The 23575-nt window shown below is 43.4% G+C and overlaps 1 protein-coding gene across 6 annotated transcripts in view; it reads right to left on the bottom strand.

Moving 5' to 3' along the window:
- The window catches only part of IRAK4 (interleukin 1 receptor associated kinase 4), a 112080-nt gene that overhangs the window by 34558 nt on the left and 53947 nt on the right, over positions 1-23575 (bottom strand). For all 6 annotated transcript variants that reach the window (XR_014492793.1, XM_083365217.1, XM_083365219.1 and 3 more), the window contains 2 exons: positions 22887-22951; positions 6317-6431 (listed from right to left, as the gene is read on the bottom strand). Coding sequence is in view for 5 of the 6 variants with exons in the window: in XM_083365217.1 (XP_083221343.1) it covers positions 6317-6431; positions 22887-22951 (180 nt within the window). In the remaining variant the exon portion in view is untranslated. The remainder of the gene's footprint in view (positions 1-6316; positions 6432-22886; positions 22952-23575) is intronic.

The following is a 23575-nucleotide window of genomic DNA, read 5'->3' as shown; positions in this document are numbered from 1 at the left end:
CGTGCAGCTGCACTCTGTACCAGCTGAAGCTTCCGAGTGATTCTCAAGGGCAGCCCCATGTAAAGAGCGTTGCAGTAGTCAAGATGAGAGGTCACAAGTGCATGGGTGACTGTACGTAAGGCATCCAGGTCCAGATAGGGTCGTAGCTGGCGCACCAGACGAACCTGAGTGAAAGCCCCCCTAGTCACAGCTCCTATGTGATCTTCTAAGGAGAGCTGTGAATCTAGGAGGACACCCAGTAACTCGCCCCCAATATTAAGGGATGGAATACTCTGAATATCCTGACATGCTGGTATGTACAGCCATTCAGTCTTGTCCGGGTTGAGTTGAAGCCTGTTCCTCCCCATCCATTCCCGGACCGCTTCCAGGCAACGGGACATCACGTCAAGGGCATCACTGATGTGGTTTGGGGTCGAGATGAAAAGCTGGGTGTCATCAGCATACTGATGATAACCCACTCCAAAACCACGGATGATCTCACCTAGCGGCTTCATATAGATGTTAAACAGAAGAGGTGAGAGGACCGACCCCTGAGGAACTCCATAAATGAGAGGCCTCGGGGTCGATCTCTGGTCACCCGCCAACACCCACTGTGAACGTTCCAGAAGGTAGGAGGAGAACCACTGAAGAACAGTGCCTCCCACTCCCAATCTCCTGAGACGCCGAAGTAAGATACCATGGTCGATGGTATCAAAAGCCGCAGAGAGGTCTAATAGGACCAGGACAGAGGAATGACCCCTGTCCCGAGCCCGCCAGAGATCATTCATCAGAGCGACCAATGCCGTCTCCGTGCTGTGTCCGGGCCTGAAATCCGATTGGTACGGGTCTAGATAATCAGTATCTTCTAGGAACAGAGGAAGCTGATGCGCCACTACGCTCTCAACAACCTTCGCAAGAAAGCGAAGCTTGGAGACCGGGCGAAAGTTGTTTAAAACAGCTGGGTCCAGGGAAGGCTTTTTGAGGAGGGGTCTCACCACCGCTTCTTTCAAGGCTGCGGGGAAACTGCCCTCTTTCAATGAAGCAGTTACCACTGCATGGATCCAGCCTCGTGGCCCATCCCGAGCCGAATAAACCAGCCAGGAGGGGCACGGGTCCAATAAGGATGTAGTGGAGCTTAGCTTCCTCATGATCCTTTCTACCTCGTCCAGAGTCACAGGATCGAACTCTTCCCAGATAACATCAACAAGACTGTCCATGTTCTCATCGTCAGACTCTGCCCAGTTGGAATCCAGACTGGTCCGGATCCGAGCGATTTTGTCCAGCAGATGTTGGCTAAATTCCTCAGCACGACCCTGCAAGGGATCCTCCTTCACCTCTAGATTAAGGAGGGAGCGGGTCACCCTAAACAGGGCGGTCGGGCGATTATCTGCGGACGCGATAAGGGCAGCAAAGTAATTAGACCTTGCCCTCCTTAGCGCCACGAGATAAGACCTCATAAAGGACCTTAGTCGCGATCGGTCGGATTCGGATCGGCTGGATCTCCAACAGCTCTCTAGGCCCCATCTCTGCCGTTTCATCTCCCAGAGCTCCGTAGAAAACCGTGGAGCCCACTGGGATCTGCAACGGGTCAGGGGCCGCATGGGTACAACTCGGTCGAGTGCTTCTGTGGCTGCCTTTTCCCAGGCTTCCACCATGGCACTGGCCGAGCTATGAGCAAAGGAGGCAGGTGGGTGGCCAAGCGCTGTTTGGAACCGCCCAGGGTCCATAAGCCGCCTGGGGCAGTACCATTTCATTGGTTCAGTAACCCCACAACGGGGAGTGGCAAAGCGGAAGGTCAGCCGCAGGAGATGATGATCTGTCCATCTGTCCAGTTACTAATATGTTCATATATGAGGGCAATTCGGAAATAAACCCCCATTTGATTATCAATGACAGACACTTGCAGATACAGAACTTTTATTATACACATTAGAAAACTACATTACATTACTTTTCAACATAATCGCCATTCAAATTGAGGCACCTGTCATAACGTCTTACAAGGTTTGAAATTCCTTTGTAGTAGTCACTCGGTGCCAAATCCGGGCAATGGGGGTGTGATCAAAAACATCCCAACGGAACTGCTTCAAAAGTTCTTGGGTGCGTCTAGCAGTGTGCAGGCATTATTGTGAACCAACACACCAGAAGTGGTGCCATAGAAAATCCCACCAAATGTGAAGATCCCAAAGGAGTACTACTAATGAAGTTCATGGAGCATGGTTCGACCATCAAGTCAGAAGTCTACTGTGAAACATTACAAAAACTCAGACGAGCCATCCATAACTAGTGTTGGAGCTTGCTGACTTCCGGTGTAGTAGTCACGGTAATGCTTGCCCACACACTAGATGCACCCAAGAACTTTTGAAGCAGTTCTGTTGGGATGTTTTTGATCACACACACCACCACCCCATAGCCTAGATTTGGCACCAAGTGATTACTACTAAGGAATTTCAAACCTTGTAAGACGTTATGACAAGTGCTTAATTTGAATGGCGATTATGTCAAAAAGTAGTGTAATGTTGTAGTTTTCTAATGTCTATAATAAATGTTCTGTTCTGTGAGTGTCTGTCATTGATAACCAAATGGGGGTTTATTTCCGAATTGCCCTCGTATCTTAACAAAGCAAAGTCTAGTCACTAGTAAAAGAAAACTGGTCCTGTTATAATGAGCTTTTTAACTACAGAATTTATGAATTACAATACAGGTAGTTCTCAATTTACAACCACAATTGAGCCCAAAATGTATGTTAATTTTTTATTTTTATTTATTTTTCTTGGGACTTATATACCGCCCTATCTCCCGAAGGACTCAGGGCAGCTAACAACAATAAAAAATACAATAATACAAAAGTTAAAAAAGAATTAAACTAGCAGCCCCAGTACTAAAATTAAAAACATTTTAAAAATCCCTGTCGTCAGTCCAGGTCAGCCTGATGGAAAAGGAATGTTTTAAGGCCGCGGCGAAAGGACCGGAGATCTGGGGCCATCCGGAGCTCAAGGGGAAGTTGGTTCCACAGGGCTGGCACTCCCACAGAGAAGGCCCTCCCCCTGGGGGTCGCCAGCCGACATTGTCTAGCCGATGGCACCCTGAGGAGGCCCTCCCTGTGTGAGTGCACTGGGCGATGGGAAGTCGTTCCCGGCAGCAGACGGTCCTGCAAATATCCCGGGCCTAGGCCATGTAGGGCTTTAAAGGTAAGTACCAGCACCTTAAATCTCACCCGGAGGACAACCGGTAACCAATGCAGCTCATGCAGGAGGGGTGTAATATGGGAGTATCGGGATGCTCCCATCACTACCCGCGCGGCCGCATTCTGCACCAGCTGGAGCCTCCGGGTGGTCTTCAAGGGCAGCCCTATGTAGAGAGCATTGCAGTAAACTATACGGGAGGTAACGAGTGCATGAGTGACCGTACGTAGGGCATCTCGGTCCAGATAGGGGTGCAACTGGCATACCAGGCGAACCTGGGCAAATGCCCCCCTGGCCACAACTCCTATATGATCTTCAAAACTGAGTCGTGTATCCAGGAGGACACCTAAGTTGCTCGCCCTATCAATGGGTGGTAACACCTCTCCTCCCATAACCAAAGATGGAACCTCTTGAACTAAATGAGATGCCGGTACGTAAAGCTACTCAGTCTTGGCTGGGTTGAGCTGGAGCCTGTTCTTCCCCATCCAGATCCGTACTGATTTCAGGCAACGGGGCATCATGTCGAGGGCATCGCTGGGTTGGTTCGGGGTGGAGATGAAAAGCTGGGTATCATCAGCATATTGATGATACCTCACCCCGAAACCACGGATGATCTCACCCAGTGGCTTCATATAGATGTTGAACAGGAGGGGCGAGAGGACCGACCCCTGAGGCACCCCACAACTAAGGGGCCTCGTGGTTGACCTCTGCCCTCCTGCCAACACCATCTGCAAACAGCCCGAGAGGTAGGAGGAGAACCACCATAAAACGGTGCCTCCCACTCCCAACCCAAGACGTTGCAGCAAGATACCATGGTCGATGGTATCAAAAGCCACTGAGAGATCTAAAAGGACCAGGACAGAGGAATAACCCCTATCTCAGGCCCGCCAGAGATCATCCACCAGCGCAACCAATGCCGTCTCCATGCTGTACCCGGGCCTGAAACCCGATTGGTATGGGTCCAGATACTCAGTTTCCTCCAGGACCAAAGGGAGCTGCCGTGCCACCACGCTCTCAACAACCTTCGCAAGGAAGCGATGGTTGGAGACAGGATGAAAGTTACTTAAAATAGCTGGATCCAAGGCAGGTTTCTTGAGGAGGGCCCTCACCACTGCCTCCTTCAAGGTGGCAGGGAAGCACCCTTCACTCAAGGAAGCACTAATAACTGCCAGGAGCCAGCCTCGTGTAAGCTCCCGAGCCGCATAAACCAGCCAGGAGGGACACGGGTCCAACATACATGTGGCGGCACTTAATTTCCCCATGATCCTGTCCACTTCATCTGTTGTCACAGGATCAAACTCCTCCCAAATGTTATCGGCCAAACCCATCACTTCCCCCTCGTCAGATACTGCCCAGTCAGAGTCCAGACCAGCCCGAATCTGAGCGATTTTATCCACCAGATACTGACTAAACTCCTTGGCCTGTCCCCGCAAGGGGTCCTCCCCCATCCCCTGATTTAAAAGGGAACGGGTCACCCTAAACAGGGCGGCTGGGCGGTTATCTGCGGACGCAATGAGGGTGGCGAAGTGAGCATGTTTTGCCACCTCCATTGCCACAAGGTAAGATCTGGAAAAAGATCTTAAATGTGTTCGGTCAGACTCGGACCGACTGGACCTCGAAATGCTCTCTAGGCCCCTCCTCCGGCGCTTCATCTCCCGCAGGTCCATGGAAAACCAAGGGGCCAACTGGGATCTGCGCCGGGTCAGAGGTCGCAAAGGCACAACGCGGTCGAGAGCCTCCGAAGCAGCCCATTGCCAGGCATCAAATAAGATCTCGACTGGGCTGTGGGAAAGGGAGGCAGGAATCAGTCCAAGCGCCGTCTGGAACCTATCCGGGTCCATCCGGTGCCTGGGGCAGAACCACCTGGTCGGTTCCGTCTCCCAGCAGCGGGGAGGCCCAGCCTCAGGAGATAATGGTCTGTCCATGAAAGGGGTTGAGAGGTTGGAGTAACCCCACCCAGACCATTAAGCCGCTGCCCAGAGATAAAAATAAGGTTGGGTGTGTTTCCCCCTCATGAGTCGGACTCTGAATAATCTGGGTCAGGTCCATGACCATCATGGAAGCCATGAACTCTTGGGCCACCCCCGACGCACCACCCAGGTAAGGTAGGTTAAAATCCCCCAGAACCACGAGTCTGAGAAACTCAATTGCCAGGCCCGAGAGAGCGTTTAGCCCGGGCAGGGCCGTTGCCATGCAGCTGGGAGAAAGGTACGTGAGCAACAGGCCCAACTGACCCCCAGGGCCCCATCTCAGGAGGAGGGACTCACATCCGCCTATTTGAGGGGCAGTGGCCTCCCACGGACAAAGGGCCTCCTTAATAACAACTGCCACCACCCACCGCCCCTACCCAGAGCCCGAGGCTTGTGAAGCACACAGAAACCTGGTGGGCATAACACTAGGTTTCACATATAAGTGTGAAAAATGGTCATAAGTCACTTTTTTCAGTGCCACTGTAACTTTGAACACTAAATGAACTGTTGTAAGTTAAGGACTACCTATATTTTATTATCTAGTGAAAGAAAATTTGGAAATACATTTAATGTTAGGAAAATCATTAAAATATACTTTAGCATTATATGAATAATACGGCTAAGATCTGTACCTTTCCCACTAATTCCAATAACACTGAATAAACAGTAGAACTCTGTTAAAGTTTTTCTGCCTTAATTCATTAAAGCTCAATGTTTTCAAAAATAAAAGTTAAATTCACTATGGTTTATGAACCATTTTTTCCTTACAGATACTGTACTTTAAGCTAAGAACATTTTGCTCCTATTCAGGCTTAATAATCTCTAATTATTTTTAAAAACATTTGACATACTCCTTCTAGCTGTATTAAATGAGGAGTAACAGTTTAGCATTATGTTTACAAAGGCTACATATTTTTCTGAAATCTCGAACTGATTCATAATACATTTATTAAAAATTCAAACAGGAATTAATCTTATGTAGAGAAATTTTACAATGTTAATGAAATTTTTCTCCAAAACAAACAAGAAATAGTTGATCTATACTAGAAAATCAATCTCAATCAGCTATATGATTTCTGTTTCTCATTAAGTTTTAAAAGGTTAAATATTTAAAAAGCATGATCCTGCATGAATGGGTCAAGTTTCATACTTTTAGGCCTAAATACTAAAGAAAGTACTTACCAGACAAGCTAATCTATCAAGCAAAGAACCTTTGGGCATATAATCATACACTAAGCAAGGCTGATCAAAATCATTTGAGAAACCAAGCAATTCTACTAAGTTCTCATGTTGGCACCTGTAGACAAAAATAGATAGTATTATATTGTTGGGGATTTTATATATGTATCATTCTGAAAAACATAAGGGATATCTAAGCTACTTCTAGCTTTGACTACTAATTGACTATGTACAGTAGAAACTGATTCAATGTCTTCAGTGACTGATCTCATATTTTCTGTCAAGTTCCGGCTGAGAAGCCCAACAAAGCAAAACAAAACACTAGAGACATTGTGTTCTCTAATGTAAACTTTATTAAGCATGAGCAAAGTGGTTAGATAGAAGGAAAGCTAGCTCTGAGAATATGGCAGGAAACAGATAATTAAAAGAGTAAAACTTTCCCTCCCCTTTCCAACAGTTCAGGTTACATTGTCCAATTAATCTTCCAGGAATTGTTATAAGAGGAAACTTCAGTTCACCACAACATCACCTCAGTGGCTTCAGCTCTCACATTGATAAGGAACACCTGTGGATCCCAAACTGTCCCTTCTCTTCCCCCCCCCGCTCCCCCAGTAACTTGGCAACCTAGAAGCACTACAGCAGTCCTAAAGACAGTAAATTTTGTAGCTTGACAGGCTGGCCACCTAGAAGGGAATCTGGAAAACAAAAAGGAATACCCATCATTCCTAATCTTTGCAGGACTGACACTTTCCCTTGAACTGGACCCGACTTCTGTGTGGAATCGTTTTACCAAACAATCCGCTTTTGTGTGCTGGGCTTTTATCCATCTAGCTTCTGATATCAGGTAACCCTCCCAATGGATTAAGTACTGCAACTTCTCTTTGTAGGTTCTGGAATCGAGGATCTGCTTAACCTCATAATGCGTTTCCCCTTCTACTATTATTGGGGCTGGGGCTGCTGTCCCTACTGGTCTCATCATGGATCCCCTGTATGGCTTCAGTAAACTACAATGAAATACTGAGTGCACTTTACCCAACAATCTTGGTAGTCTTAGATCTACTGTCACTGGGTTAATGACTTTTAAGATGGGGAAAGTTTGTCTCAACTTAAGATACTTGGTAGACAGATACACTTTATCTCCTACATGGAACTGAGGAGCTCATTTTTTGTCTGCTTGCTTTTTCTGACTTTTGGCTGCCTTAGCTAAAGCCTTTTTTGCAATGCTCCAGACCCGTTGGAACGAACACACCTAGTCACTTAGGGTGCTTGAGGAGGGGGGCTCCTCTGGGCACTCTGGTATTGGCACAAATTCCACTCCTGTGGCTAACTTAAATGGAGTGTTGCTGTGTACTGCACTGTTATACACCATCTCTGCAAATGGAAAAACTCAGCCCAGTTCGTTTGCTGGTAGTTGACATAACAATGCAGGTACTACTCTACTATGACATTAGCTTGTTCTTCAGATCCATTCGTACAGATGGAAAGTGGAACTGAGCCCTGGGAGGACCCAATCATCCTTATAAATTCTCTCCAGAACATAGCAGTACACTGGAGTCCACAATCTGAAATGATGCGCTTAGGTGCTCTATGCAGTTGGTAGATATGTTGCAAAAACATATTCGCCACCTTCTGGGCCAAGGAGAGTCCCAGCACAAGCAGTGAAGTGGGCTTGCTTGGAAAACAGGTCTATTATAGTCTAAATCATAATGCTTCCCCCACTCTGGCAGCTGCACTATAAAGTCTATGGCTATCTTCTCCCAGGGTCTGGTCAGATTAGTCACCTGCTACAGCAGCCCCATAATCTTTTGCTGGCTGCACAAACAGCATAGCTCCCCACATAGCTCTCAATTTCTTTCTTCATCCTTGGCCACCAGAACTGGTGATTGTCATGATACAGCATCTTCAGGAACCCAAAGTGGCCTGCCTGCCTGCTTAGCATCATGGCTGCATTGTAGGACTCATAGCCACAGATGGCTGAGGAGCAGGTGCCAGTGGCAGACTTGCAGGCTAGCTGCTCCTCCAACTGCCCTAGCTGCTGCTCCTGCTAGTTGCTGAGGTGAAGGAATCGGTGTTGGTAGTGGGAGCAGAGCTGAGCCACCTTGGAGTCTAGGATCCAGTCGTGGGAACGGCTCTTCTACTTGGACCTCCAAGTTGCTGAAGTTCTGCCTCAGTTGCTCCACCGATTGGCTACCGCACGATGCCAAATAGTGCTCTTGATGCTGGCATTCAGAGGCTCTTCGCTCCCACTGTTCCAGTTCTCTGCCCCATTCAGGTCAAGGGTAGCACAGTGGGAATTTGGCTTCAGCGTTTTTTCATAGTCCTTCTCACCACTTCTCCAATTTGGGTCGATGGAACGCCACTGCTCCACCCATCCACTGCTCCACCCATCCACTCTTTTCATTCAACCCATTCTTTGGAGCGTGTTGAGGCTGGTGGGGTTATGAAACTGCTTTCAGCGCCAGCTGGGGTCCCACTGGTCGATTCCAACCCGGCTTCTTCCAGCTGTTCTGTTTCAGGCAACTTCTCCTGAGTCTTCACTACCCCTCTGGAAGCTACCAGCAAGGGCATTGGGACTCAGGACCGCTTAATGGAATTAAAGTTGAGAAGCCCAACAAAGCAAAACACTTGAGACATTGCATTCTCTAATATAAACTTTATTAGGCAATAGCAAACTGGTGAGATACAAGGAAAGCTAGCTCTGCGAATATGCCAGAAAACAGATAATTAAAAGAGTAAAACTTTCTGGACTTTCGGTTTTGCCTGGTAGCGCCTGGTTGTGGGATTGCAGACCTCTGCACCCCACAGCTAGTTTCGCCCTACCAGGGGACCCTAAATAGGTCTAAGTCACCCTGGAGAGACGATGAAGAAAAGAAGGGTGCCCCGACGATTCTGGAACGACGGTGGTCATTTTGCTCAATTCGGAGGAAGCCTTCTAATCTGACAGGAGAAAGGCTGGTCACATTTTGCTGGCCAGCCAAAGCTACTTGCAGCCGAAGTCCAAAAGCACTAACCAGCACAACAGTAAACAGTGTGCTTGAAACTGGGTGAGGAATTTGATCTTCTCTCTCCTTTTTATATTTGATTTCCTACAAACTTCCCCAAGAAGCAAAAAGCCTCCCAAAGTGAGAAGGGAGGGGATTACACACCACCCTTCTATAGATGGAAGCGGCAAATTAAACCCTTATGGGGAATAAAAATATAAAATACGAGAGTTTGGATAAATTTGAAAACTAAGAAAATTGTTAAAACTATATACCTGAAAAAGCATTGATGAAATTATAGATATATATGAAGAACAAAAATGACTCTTTGTTCTAAAAAGTTGAAAAATGAACAGTGACATCTAGTGGAGGATTAGAGAAAACTATAGCGGCACTGACCCAGAATTTGGCAATATGCCTAGAAACAGAAAAAAAAAACCAGAACAAAGCATTCAGTTATGTACTACTGAGTGAAACTACATATGTTTAGAAACTGCTGACCTTCTGGGATTATAAACACACTGAACTGTATTCTTAAATCTTAACCTAAGAACTGTTTGCAAAGAAAGAAAAATTTTGGCCTTTCGCTAATCCTCTAAAGGTGAAAGAGGGACGCGGTGGCTCAGTGGGTTAGGACGCTGAGCTTGTCAATCAGAAGGTCGGCAGTTTGGCGGGTCGAACCCTGAGTGCTGTGTAGCAGAGTGAGCGCCTGTTACTCGTCGCAGCTTCTGCCAACCTAGCAGTTCGAAAGCATGTAAAAATGCAAGTAGAAAAATAGGGACAACTATGGTGGGAAGGTAACAGTGTTCCGTGCACCTTTGGCATCCAGTCATGCTGGCCACATGACCACGGAGATGTCCTCGGACAAGCGCTGACTCTTCGGCTTTGAAACGAAGATGAGAACTGGCCCCTAGAGTTGGAAATGACTAGCACGCATGTGCGGGGGGAACCTTTACCTTTACCTAAAGGAGAAATTACTGGAAAACTTTTAGATGGTCAAATACTTAGAAATGAATCCTGACTGGCTGATAATTACAAGATGCCTGAAAAGAAAAACCACCACAAAATAATGTTTTCAGTGGTGCCTTAAAAATTGGAAATGTATTGGATTATCAAACCATTATACAAAGATAAGAGCCACATGAGATTTGGCTGTTTGGATTTTAAGATGGGCTGGCTTGATAAAAATAATTAAAAGGTTTGTGACACCGATGGAAAACTACTTAGAAGGGAGAGATAAAATGGATATTATATACCTATCTAAAAGTAACAGAAAACCATACCTAACACCTTTTTCTGAAGACTCCAGTTTGGAGCTTCAAAGATCTGCAGGAACAATGACTCAAGACAATACAAATACATTCTTGGAAAAAATATACGTAATGCTGCAACAGGTTCAAATGATAATTGTTTCAAACCATGATGAGATTAGAAATAAGTTTGACAATATAAATGAACATAACTCTAACTTAAAGCTACAACTAAATCACACTCTAAAAATGACAACAAAGAATGAACAAACAAATCAGACAACCGAATATAAATTAAATGAAAGTAACTTAAATAGAAAAGCTACAAATGAAGAAAACTACAATTTAATACAAAAAAAATCTGCAAAACCTCACTATAATAAAGAAGACAAAAAAGATGCTTTATCCTCCAGGACTTCAAAACAAATTTGAGGATAAAAAAGAACTAATAAAATGGATTAAAGAACTATCAGAAGAATCATTGAAACATGGGAGACAAAAAACTGATACTTTACTTGATTTATCGTTTTTGTCCCCAACACTTACAAAAATATAACGTGGCAAGCCAAACTTACTGATTTGGAAAGTGACCTGGCAAAAGAGACCAACAACCATTAGGAGTGCAGCAGCAATGGGAAAAAAAGATCTCGCAAAGTTGGAATTGATTGACTGAACTTTTTTTTTTTAGTGTACACGGCAGTGGAGGAAGTGATGGAGGACCGCGTTGGAGCCAGAAAGAAGGTTACAAAAGAAATGGTTTGGGAAGCAAGCAAGAGCATCTGGGTGGTGGTGGGTAAGCTCTCCAGCTGTGCAGCAGCAGAGAAATGCGATGGAGGTGGAAATCAGGCACTTTCCAGCTCTGATGCTCTTCGATGGCTATGGCGGCAGAGTTGCGAAGAGGGCTTGGAAGGGGAGTGAAAGGGAAGAGGATAGGTGGGCAGGTGAGGGAGGAATCTGTCCCACGCTGCCTCACTTGTTTTGTGCTCACTTTCAGCTGAGCCACATCACACCCACCAAAGCCGCTGCCAAGATGCTTGGCAGAAAAACACACACACCCTGCTCCTGATCGGATCCACGCAGCACCTTTTTTCCAGCTCCAATGCAGTCCTTGGTCATTTCCTCCACCGCCATGTGCAGTCCCACAAACAAAAGAAGTTTGGGGGACTAAAAAAAAGTTCAATCAATCAATTCCAACTTCTCGTGGGAAAAAAAAAAGAACTCACGAAGTTGGAATTGATTGACTGAACTTTTTTTTAGTCCCGCAAACTTTTGTTTGTGAGACTGCACACGGCAGTGGAGGAACTGACGGAGGACCATATCGGAGTTGGAAAGAAGGTGCTGTGTGGCTCCGATGGGGGGGGATTTCTGCCAAGCAAATTGTATGGAGCCAGGGAAACATGCCAGGTGGGGGGAGCTGCCAATGCTGCTGCCATGAGGCTTGGCAGATCCCCCCCTGAGCAGCCATGATCCCCCCTCTCCAGCCAATCGGCCACCAACGCCCAACCTACTCTTTGCCTGGTCAGCCGGCTGGCACAAAGCCTGACTGCTCTCCTCATCCTCCCCACTGAAGCGGCCGTCAGCGGCTTGGGTTCCTCTACTCCGTCCAAGTTTAAGAAAGCGGAGGCGCAGCAGCGGGATTGCTCTCAAACAATAAGAGCCAGGTGCACTGCTCACTTGTGTGTGCCTGCCTCATTGAGAGCAATCCCACTGCTGTGCCTCCAGTTTCTTCAACTCGGAGAGAGCCGAGGAGCCGCTGGTGGCCTCTTGAGTGGGGAGGATGAGCTTTGCTGCTGCTGCTGCTGGGCCACGCCTGGGCTATGCCATGCCACTGGTTCCCAAACAGTGGGGGAAGCAGTGGCGGCTCTGTGCGGTGTGTGTGTGTGTGTGGAAGCAGCAGCGGTGATGAAGCACTGTTAGGGGGTGGGTGGGGGAAGCAGCAGCGGCAAAGTGCTCCGTTGGGGGTGGGGTGGGGGGAAGCAGCAGTGGCGGTAGAGCACTTCATCAGGGAATGGGTGGGAGAAAGCAGTGGTGGCAGGCCACTCTGTGTGTGGGGTGAAGCAGCAGTGGCAGTGGAACACTGTTGGGGGGTGGGGAAGCAGTAGCGGCAGAGCACTCCATGTGGGGGATGGGCCCCCCAAAATCACTGGCGGCAGGGCACTCTGTGCAGGGGGGAAGCAGCAGGGTTTTGTGGCTCCCAGTATTTTCTTTTCTGTGGGAAACGGGTCCAAATGGCTCGAGTATTTAAGGTGGGGATGAGACAGCATATAGGGTGTAGGTACAAAAACTATCCATATGGTGTTGTAACAACAACTTGCACCTGAACATCGGCAAGACAAAAGAGATGGTGATAGACTTCTGGAGGAAAAAGGAGGATCCTGCCCCACTTTACATCGGGGAGGACTGTGTGGAGAGAGTTTCCTCCTTTAAATTTCTGGGAAGATCTGACCTGGAAAGTTAATACAACCCAGGTGGCTAGAAAGGCCCAACAGAGGCTTCACTTTCTCAGGGTCTTGCGGAAGAACAGGGTAGAACAACGGCTAATGACCCTGTTTTACCGGTCTACTATAGAGAGCGTCCTCTCGTATGGTATTGTGGTTTGGTATGCTGTTCTGACAGCCGTGGATAGGAAAGTATTACATAGGGTGGTGAGCACAGCACAAGACATTGTGGGCTGCCCCCTGACATCACTGGATGACATCACCAGGGCTCGCTGCCTTGGAAGAGTGAGGAAAATTCTCAGGGATGACTCACACCCTGGACGGTATCTGTTTACTCTCCTACCATCGGGTAGGAGATATAGGAGTATAGCCAGCCGCACCAACAGGCTGAAAAAAAGCTTTTATCCATGGGCTGTTAGGCTTTTGAACAGGAAATAATTTTTATAAACTTTTTGCAGAATTGACTTGCGAGGCTGGTGTATTGTGCAATTAGTTCACATGGTGTAATAAGATGGAGGGTTTGTTGTCACTGTGAGTTGGGGGGTGGGGGCACAAAGGGAGGCTCAGCCAATCTCAATGGATACATGGTTGTACTTTGACAATAAAGGTTCATTCATTCAGATTGCCGGCCCCTGGGCTAGATGACCACCTTTCCCAGGCCTGCGTCTACTGGGCTGTCTCTGATCAATTGCAAGAGGCAGCAGTGAGATTGGATGTTGAGCTTGCTCGTTACAAGAAACCGACCCTCCCAGAAGCCGGGCCGAAACAGAGTAGACCAGGCAGCTGCCTCCATGAAGACCCCAAGCCATCACGGCTGTGGAAACCCCAAGCCACCTGCCGGTTCACCAATCAAATGCTTCAGGTGTGAACAACAAGGGCACTGAGTGGCGAATTGTTTGATCCCATACCAACAGGGAAGTAGATTGGGGCCACCGGCAAGGAAGAAACCAGCCCAACAGCCGGCAAAAGAAAAATCAAGCAGGATCATGCAAGAACCCATTACCCAGGTCACGTCGCCCACACAGGAGAGCACCAAGGCCCAAGTCGGACCTACCACCACTCTGCCTTCCTATGACAGTGATGACAAAGGACAGAATGACCCGATGGTGAGTCAACATGTTTCATCTTTTTCTCTTGCTGCTAAGCTCATAGTCGCTAAGACAGGGGTACAAATGGATCTGAAAGTGCTAGTGAACTCAGGATGTTCCCGGTGCATTATCAGTTTGCCAATTGCCCTCAACATGGGTATACGAGCAAGATTGCTTTCCAGGCCCATGAGGTTCACACAGGTAGATGGCTCCTTAATGGGAAGGACTTTAGTCATCCATCTGATGGAACCTATATGCTTAGAAATAGGTGAGCATTGGGAGTTCATCCGTTTCGTGGTGGCCCCGAAGATGATTAAGGCTGTGATCTTAGGTCTAGCCTGATTAGACAAGTGGAAGCCTTTTATCTGATGGGAGAAGGGGATGAGGACTGTGAGTTTGCCCATATGCTTCAAGCCCTCTCTTAATTCTACCAACGTTACTGGAGGGCCTAACCATTTACTGAATCAGCAAAGATAGCTGCCATTCCCCGGCTGGGCGAACCACTCATTCCCAGTGAATACTGAGATTTAGTGGAGGTGTTTAGTGAAAAAGAGTGCGACATCCTGCCACCCCATAGGCCAAATGACTACACCATGAACTATTACTGGGGGCTAAACTCCCAAGGCCAAAAGTGCTGTGCCCCCCCCTCGAAATGGATGAACTACAGCAATATGTGAACAAAAACCTAGCGAGAGGCTTCATAGAACCGGCCAAATTCCAGGTGGGGGCTCCAGTGTTATTTAAAGAGAAGAAAGGTGGGTTGCTTCGTCTTGGTGGGTTAAACACTGTGAGTGTAGAAAACAAGTACCCTCCTGAAGGACCTTCTAACCCATGTTGCAAAGAGGAGCATCTTCACTAAATTGGACCTAAGAGAAGCATACTACCGAGTGAGAATAAGAAATGAAGATGAATGGAAGACCGCTTTTAAATGTCCTATGGGTAGCTATCAGTTAAAAGTTATGCCATTTGGACTACAGGGGGCTCCAGCTGTCTTCATGCAGCTGATCAAGCAGGTGCTACATGATCATTTATACGAGGGGTTTTTGGTGAACCTTGATGACATCCTGATATACAGCAAGAACATAGCTGACCATGTGAAGCTAGTGCGAGAGGTGTTAAAGAAATTACTGAATGCCAAACTATATGTTAAATTGTCTAAGTGAGAATTCCATCAGACCCAACTAGATTATTTAGGCTACAGAATTTCCAGTGAGGGCATTAAATGGATCCTGGAAAAGTAAAAGCCATAATCGAGTGGCAATCCCCAAAGACTCGCAAACATCTTCAAAGCTTTCTGGAGATTGCCAACTTTTACCAACAATTCATCCCCTCATTTGACGAAATTGCTTTACCTCTCACGGATTTGTTAAAAGCCGGCAAAGATGGGGGAAAGCTGTGACCGGGCCAGTGGCTAACATGGACTATGAACTGTCAAAATTGCTTTTGGGAATCTGAAAAGACTATTTGCGGTTGAGCTGGTCCTAAAGCACCCATGCCCACAGAAGCCCTTTGTAATTCAAGCTGATGCCAGTGACATGGCCGTCGGAGCTGTACTATTGCAAAAGAACCATGAGGGGATCCTACAGCCCTATGCCTACACCTCAAAGAAGTTCACCGACTGAAACCAAGTCTGCACTATTTTTTCTTCTTTTAAAATATTAAATGGCTTTAATTGCCATACATTCCTTTCTATTCTAAGAATTTGTTTATATGTAGTGACATCATGTCTAAATCCCACACATATATTTTCTATTGCACGTTTAGGTATTGCCCAAATTGGTATTTTATAATTTAGCTTATATTGATATTTTTTCCAGACTCGCAACAGTGCATACCTTAATATATGTGTCTTAAAAACATTATCCAACTTCTTATCATACAATAAATATGCGTGCCAGCCAAATAATAAATCACATCCCTCAATATTCAATAATCTCCCTTGTGTTAGATTAAACCAATCACTAAATGATGATAAAGCAGCAGCCTCATAATAGAGTTTAAAATTGGGCATTTTAAGACCACCTCTTTCACGTACATCTTGCATTATCTTAAATTTAACTCTTGGTCTTTTCCCTGCCCAAACAAATTTATTAATACCTTTCTGCCATTCTTCCAAATTTGAACCTTTTTTGAGTATAGGTATCATTTGAAACAAAAATAAAAATTTTGGTAAAACATTCATTTTCACTGCTGCAATTCTTCCCAATAAAGACCATTGTAATTTTTTCCAACTATCTAACTCTTTTTGTATTTTTAATCATAACAATTCATAATTATTTTTATATAATTTCAAATTTGAAGCTGAAAGATATACCCCCAAATATTTAGTCTTTTTAACTATTTCAAATCCTGTTAATTTTTCTAGGACTACCTTTTTTCTGTAGTCATATTTTTAGATAATATTTTAGTTTTTTGCATATTTATCTTAAATACAGAAACTTTTCCATATAACAATATTATCTCCATCAGGTCTACAACCGAGTTGGTTGACTTAATGTAATAACCAAGTCAATGTAATAACCAAACGCTCTCAATCTGTAATCTCAATCTTTTATTTTAATTCCCTTAATTTTATTTGAATCACGTATCTTAAATCAATAATATTTCCAGTGTTAGAACAAACAACAGAGGTGACAACAGACATCCCTGTCTTGTAACCTTTTCAATATTACATGCTTCTGTCAGACTACCATTAATTATTATTTGCGCTGTTTGCTTCTGATATATTGCTCTAATAGGTTGTAAAAACTTATCCCCAAACTCCATCTTCTCTAATACTTTAAATAAAAATTGCCAATTCAATTGATCAAAGGCCTTTTCAGCATCCAAAAAGATCAGCGCTGCAGAGACCTGGTTATTTCTCTCCAAAAATTCCAATAAATCTACAATATGTCTCACATTATTTTTCATTTGTCTACCATCTACAAGCTAGATGGAAGGAAGATCAGAAAGTTGGTATTTTGACAACTGATGAAAATTTGGTTAAACAAATAAGAGATCAAAGTCCAGCGCATATAAGGAGGATATATAATGCACTGATAGAAATAGATTCAGAAACAGAATTTGTTAAAGATTGCATGATAAAATGGGCCCAGAATTTTCAGGAGCCCATAACGATGGATATCTGGGAAAAGATATGGGTCAGAAATGTAAAATTTACACAGGCATAAAATTTAACAGAGAATTTTTATAAAATGTTTTATAGATGGCATTTAGATCCTAAAAAATTAGCATGTATGTATCCGAATTATCAGCCTAAATGTTGGAGGTCGGTGGACTTGCAAAAAAGTTAAAGCTTTTTGGATTAAAATTTGGTGGAACATGCAGAAGATATTTAAGAAAAAGTTAAGGTTTTCTCCACAGTTATTTCTGTTGGGTATTATTACAGATCGTACTGTTATAGATACTAAATTGATGTTAAATTTAACTACGGCAGCAAGACTCTTGGTAGCGCAATATTGGAAGAAGGAGGAGCTGCCTACTATAGAAGAGTGGACTTTAAAAGTTTCAAACCTGGCAGAAATGGCAAAGATTTCAGCATATTTGAAAGAACAATCGCAACAGATATATATTTTGGAATGGAGAAGATGAATCGATTATATTCAGAATAAATATGGGACTAAAAAGTTTCATTTAGCATATGAATAAGTATTAGTATTATATGATGTATTATTAGTTAGTTATTACTATTTAGTTATGTTTAAGTGGAGTTAAAGTGCAATAGAATTTAAAGTGTTTTTTAGTTAGCATATTTTAGCTTAAGTTGGTAAAAGTTAATACCCTGTATTCAGCTCTGGGAGGTCGGGGGGGAGGGGGAGGGAGGGAAAGTGGGGGGGAGGGGAGGGAGGGAGTTTATGTTTTTAAAATGTATTTTAAAACTTTTCAATAAAAAAAGTAAAGTTCACCGACTGTGAGAGAAGGTGGGGAGTATGGGAGAAGGAAGCCTTTGCAATTCGTTGGGCTCTGTTAAACTGGCAGCACTTACCTATAGGGGAGCAAGGTGCCTTTCGAAGTATGGAATGATCACAAAAACTTAAGAGGCACTGAAAACTTCTCACAAACTTTCCCCGAAACAAGTAAGGTGGGCACAGTATTTTAACCAGTTTAATTTCACCCTGAAGTACATACCGGGAGAGAGAAACTTTTTAGCTGACGCTCTATCCAGATTGCCTCAATACAAGAGTCAGCATGAAGAGATTAATGAATCAATCATAAACACACCGCAAGTTGCGTCTCAACTAACACCACAAAGAGCCCCATCTTCGAGGGTCCCAAACCCCAACGATCCTGGGACAAGAAAACTAAAACAGGAACTCCTCAATGATCGATGGTTCAAAGACAACCAAGCCACCCTGATGTGCAGGGACAGATTAGCCTACAAAGGGGGGAAGTTGTATTTGCCCAATACTCTCCACCTCAATGCTCTCCAGCATGGTCACGATGTGAAACAAGATGGACACTTCAGCTATTTAAAAACACTGCATTTGGTTCGTCAGCAATTTTGGTGGCTTGGTTTGAAACGGGACATAAAGAACTATGTCAAAAGCTGTGCAGTGTGTGCCACCATGAAGAAGATTCCAGGAAATCCCCATGGACTATTGCAACTAGTTGCGGACCCTTCCCAGCCATGGGAAAAAATTGCTATGGATTTTATAGTTGAGTTAACTGAGAGTAGAGGAAATACAGTGATTTGGACATTGAATAATCTTTTTTCGAAGCAGGCTCACTTCATTGCCTGCAAAGGACTCCCATCAGCCTAGAAACTAGCTAAGATTTTTCTTAAGCACATTTACAGGCTGCACAGCATGCCAAAGCGAATAATCTCTGACGCGGGTGCAATTTATGGCAAAATTCTGGAGGGGTTTTCTCAAACTAATTGGCTCATCGCAGGGACTATCATCAGCTTTTCACCTATGTACAAATGGTGCGGCTGAAAAAACAAACTCAATGGTGGAGCAGTACCTCAGATGCTATGTGGATTATCAGCAAACAAACTGGACTGACCTCCTCCCATTCGCAGAGATGGCTTACAATAACACAGTTCACAACAGCACTGGTTTTACACCTTTCAAGATTGCCACAGGAAAAGAACTCAACCCAATACCTGAGTATCCTCAGGGACCTTCTGCTTCCCAAACTCTTGACCAGTGGGTGAACTGGTGGGGAGAGGTTCGAGACAAAAAGAAACTCGCTCTGAAAAAGGCTTCCGAGGCCTATAAAAAACAAGCAGATAAAAAGAGGGCTCCCCAAAAGTTTTTCCAGGTTGGGGAAAAGGTTTACTTATCTACAAAATATTTACGACTCAAATTACCTAGTAAGAAATTGGGACTGAAATACCTCAGTCCTTTCCCCATCATGAGGATTATAAATCCAGTTACGGTGGAGTTAAAGCTTCCCAGACTCTTACGGAAAGTCCATCCTTTGTTCCATTGTAGCCTATTAAAACCTTTTTGGGGATCTACTCTAAGGAGACACCTGGCCAGCTAGTGGTAGCCGGACAGGCACATTATGAAGTGAAGTATATTTTTGATTCTAGACTTTACAAGGGAAAGTTGCAGTATTTAGTAGTGGAAAAGATATTATCTGAGGCCACCAGAATAAAATCTAATGATATGAAAGCAGATAGGCTCATTTGTAAATTCTATGATAAACACCCTAATAAACCGAAAGGCAACCCCTACACTATGGTTTTGTTTGAATTGCAGGATTTATCCTTTTTGTAACGGGGGGCGGATGTCAACACTGTAACAATGGATGTTCCTGCTCTGACAACTGATGGAAATTGCAGCCATTTCCCCTTTGCTTTTAACTTGCTTTTTCTTCTGTTTAGAGATCAGGTGTTGAAGGGGGGGATGGGGTGAATGATTGAGCTCAGCTAGCCATAATAATAATGCAGCCCTGTGGGAACTTAAGGACACAAACTGGTAACGTTTTGGTGGGCTGAGGAGCTGGGGAGAGAGTCCGCACTCCAGGATAATTGGAGAATGTGAATTATGACTGCTTAGTGGGGGTGGGACTTGCAACTTGTTACTTTGTATCTGGGGGAAGGGAATCTAGTTTTGGGTTCAACTATGTAGTGCTGATACTTTGTTTCCTGAATAAAATGTTCTTTAAGGAAGAATTCTTGCCTTGAAGTTCTTTAATGGGTTTCATCTATCGGAACCATGACAACAAGCTGATTAAAAACAAGTTATATGTTGATGTTATTATTATATGCATAAATATTAAAAATGTTTATACTCAACTTGGTATATACTGAAAATATTAAGAATTATATTTGTTTAATATAGACAAAAGGAGAATATTACTGGAAGAAGAGAGGATCAAGAAATATGTTATCAACATATTGATTAATTGTAGAAATTAATTATCATTGTTTTAAATATATGAACCCAGACAACACACTGTTCACGAAGCATTAAAGATTGTTATTGTAAAAAATTAATTATATATATATATATATATATATATATATATATATATATATATATATATATATATATATATATATATATATATATATATATATATATATATATATATATTAAAAAAGAGTAAAACTTTTTCTCCCTTCTCTGACAGTTCAGGTCACATTGTCCAATTAATCTTGCAGCAATTGTTATGAGAAGAAACTTCAGTCCACCATAACATCTTCTTAGTGGCTTCAGCTCTCACATTGATAAGGAGCACCTGTGGTTCCCAAACTCTCCCCTCTCGTCCCCCCATAACTGTTGACAAGCTAGAAGCAGTACAGCGGTCCTAAAGACAGTAAATTTCATAGCTTGATATTTTTTACACAAAATATTCTGTGTTAATTTCTATGGATAGAAACATTCCTTTCCAAAAATCAGATAATTAATGTTTTGACTACTGAACATTAAATTAGACATAATACTCAAGTTTTCAACTCTACTGATACCCACCAATGTTAGGTGATGAGATTCGAAGGGGAGAAATAAAAGCTGAATCTTTTTTCTACTTTGGGCATCCCACTTCTAACAGCAATTTATTTTAAAATCTTGTATGATGATTGTAAAGATATGAATGCTACCTGTCCTATCTGGCCTGAGTCAGGGCAATCACTGGTCTAACTAAAATAATACAGTATTTTAAAAAAAAACGCTAAAAATTGGAATCTCCAGGATATTTGTATATATAAAATCAAAAATAAATGTTTATTTCAATACATGAATGACCTGAAATATTCCAAGTAACTTCAAAGGTTTAAAGACAGTAAATTTCATTGCAATTAGTGGAACCTACTTCTTAGTTCATAAATTTAGAATAGGTCACAGTAATTATTCAAAGAAAGCTTCTTAAGCATCAAGAATATGTACATAAAAATAATTGGGAAATATGTTTTTGCAAATGAACCGTTCAGATCAGCAAAATAGATGATTTCTGAAGAAGTCATGAGCATAAATCAAGTTCATTTCTAGAGAAATTTCCTCTTATGTTATAATTGAAACTAAAGTTCCCTTCAGCTAGCTTGTGTTTAATTTTTAAAAAAATCTAAAAATTCTAAAAGCTATGGCCCTGCACAATGCTAGTCCCTTTCCCAAAAGAGATGGCCATTCTGTGTGTTTAGCTGTACTAGTGATATTAAAGTAAATGAAAAGTAAAAAGGACTTTTAGAATTATGACTGAACTATTTTGATTGCTATATCAACATGTTTCCTAAGCTACTAAAATTTCACAAAGTTTCCTAGGTGGAGCTGTGCCTGGCTTACACCTTGTTCTTTTGCTCTTTTGTGTGCAATTCCCTTGTGATGATTGTGATCAACCAAGCCTCCAATGTTGTTGTTAGCTGCGAAGTCGTGTCTGACCCATTGCGACCCTATGGACAACATTCCTCCAGGCCTTCCTGTCCTCTACCATCTTCTGGAGTCCATTTAAGCTCACGCCTACTGCTTCAGCCTCCAATAACATAGGCTTTTGATTTATTTAATTCACTCAAGACATCTGGAGAATCTGAGGTAAGGTAAGCAAGATCTTTCTTTTTCACCAAATCTCTATAATGAGCTGACTTAATATTAATATCCTTCCAATTTATCCATCTTGTCTGTTTCATTCATGTTGTCCTTCAGCTCCCTTCCATGACTGGTCAAGTAAAACTGAACAGGATGAAGTGCTTTATGATTTTCTGCATAATACTTCTGAATTTGCTTGTGAAGTTTCTTGACATCCTTTAACCCCGCTAAATTGTCAAAACTTCAGTCTATTATAAGTCGAAGTGCATTAGGAACAATATCCCTACGCCTATGTTTCCTGACACCTCCTTCACTGTTTGATTCCAGGTGAGATTGGTGTTCCATTTCTCTCTTCAAGTGTTTTTCTTTACGTTTTTGCTTGCGCAAAATTCTTTGTTCTTCACATTGTTTCTGCTTTATTAGCTTCTTTGTTTTTTTGACATAATTTCAATAATCTCCATCTTTTTCAGTGGCAATTAATTTCTACCTTATCAATGTTGCTCCTTCACCTTTTTCTTTGTATCAGTAACATTAATTATTTTAAAGTTTTCTGGTGGCAATTCCTGAAGACAATGAGCTTGCACCCAGCACATGAACCTGGAGCAATAGCCACCACCGAAAGATAATGTAATATGCAGTAATATTATCAGTGATTAACATTCCCCTAGTTGCTGATGCACCTTCTTAAATTTCATAATATGCAACTACAAGAAATATCTAATATTTCTATATATTTTCTACTAAGATTTCAGCTTTAATTCTAAGATGAAATTTAAAAAACCCCTAGCAATTTATTCCAGATATAGTGTATACTGCAACAACATTTTAACAATGCATACTACTTACCTTGCCATAATCTTTATTTCTTGCTCAAATTGCTTTTTCAGGTCTTTGATACTTACATCAGCAAACTACAATAAAATAAATGTACATGTGGTTGATAGAATATATATATAAATATGTGTGTGTGTGCGTGCGTGCGTGCGTGTGTGTGTGTGTGTAAATTTTTTGGCTTGCTAACAAAGAACAATATGAGCTGCCACTGCTGTGGCGACTGCCTGTAGATGGCCTTGGGCTAGGCTGAAACAGGAAATAAGATTTGTCCCGTGTTTGGGACCAAGCAAGTGCATTCTAAATACTTAACAAACATTATATATATATATGTGTGTGTGTATGGATCTTTGGTTATTCGGGTTTTTTCCCGCGTAGAACTAAAGGTGTAGGCACAACGTTTTGACGGAATCCCATCCGTCATCATCAGGCTGGTGGCTTTAGCTTCCTTCTTCTGGGAGAAGCATGTGGCTGTTTGTTCCTCTTTTTTAAACTGCCAGAGGGGGTGTGTTCTGTGGGTGGAGGTGTGCTCTGATTGGGTGGGGGACCAAGTGTGTTCTGATTGGGTGGGAGTGTGTTTTGAATGTTCTGATTGGGTGTGTGTGTGTGTTCTGAGTGGATGGGCTGGTCTCAACTGCCAGCTCCAGACCTGAGCTGGTGAGTTGTGCTGCTTTTGTTTGGCTTCGTGTTTGTGGTGGTGCCAT

This window comes from Vipera ursinii (assembly GCF_947247035.1).
Source record: "Vipera ursinii genome assembly, chromosome: 6".
Taxonomy (NCBI): domain Eukaryota; kingdom Metazoa; phylum Chordata; class Lepidosauria; order Squamata; family Viperidae; genus Vipera; species Vipera ursinii.
This window is presented reverse-complemented; position numbering and strand designations above follow the sequence as displayed.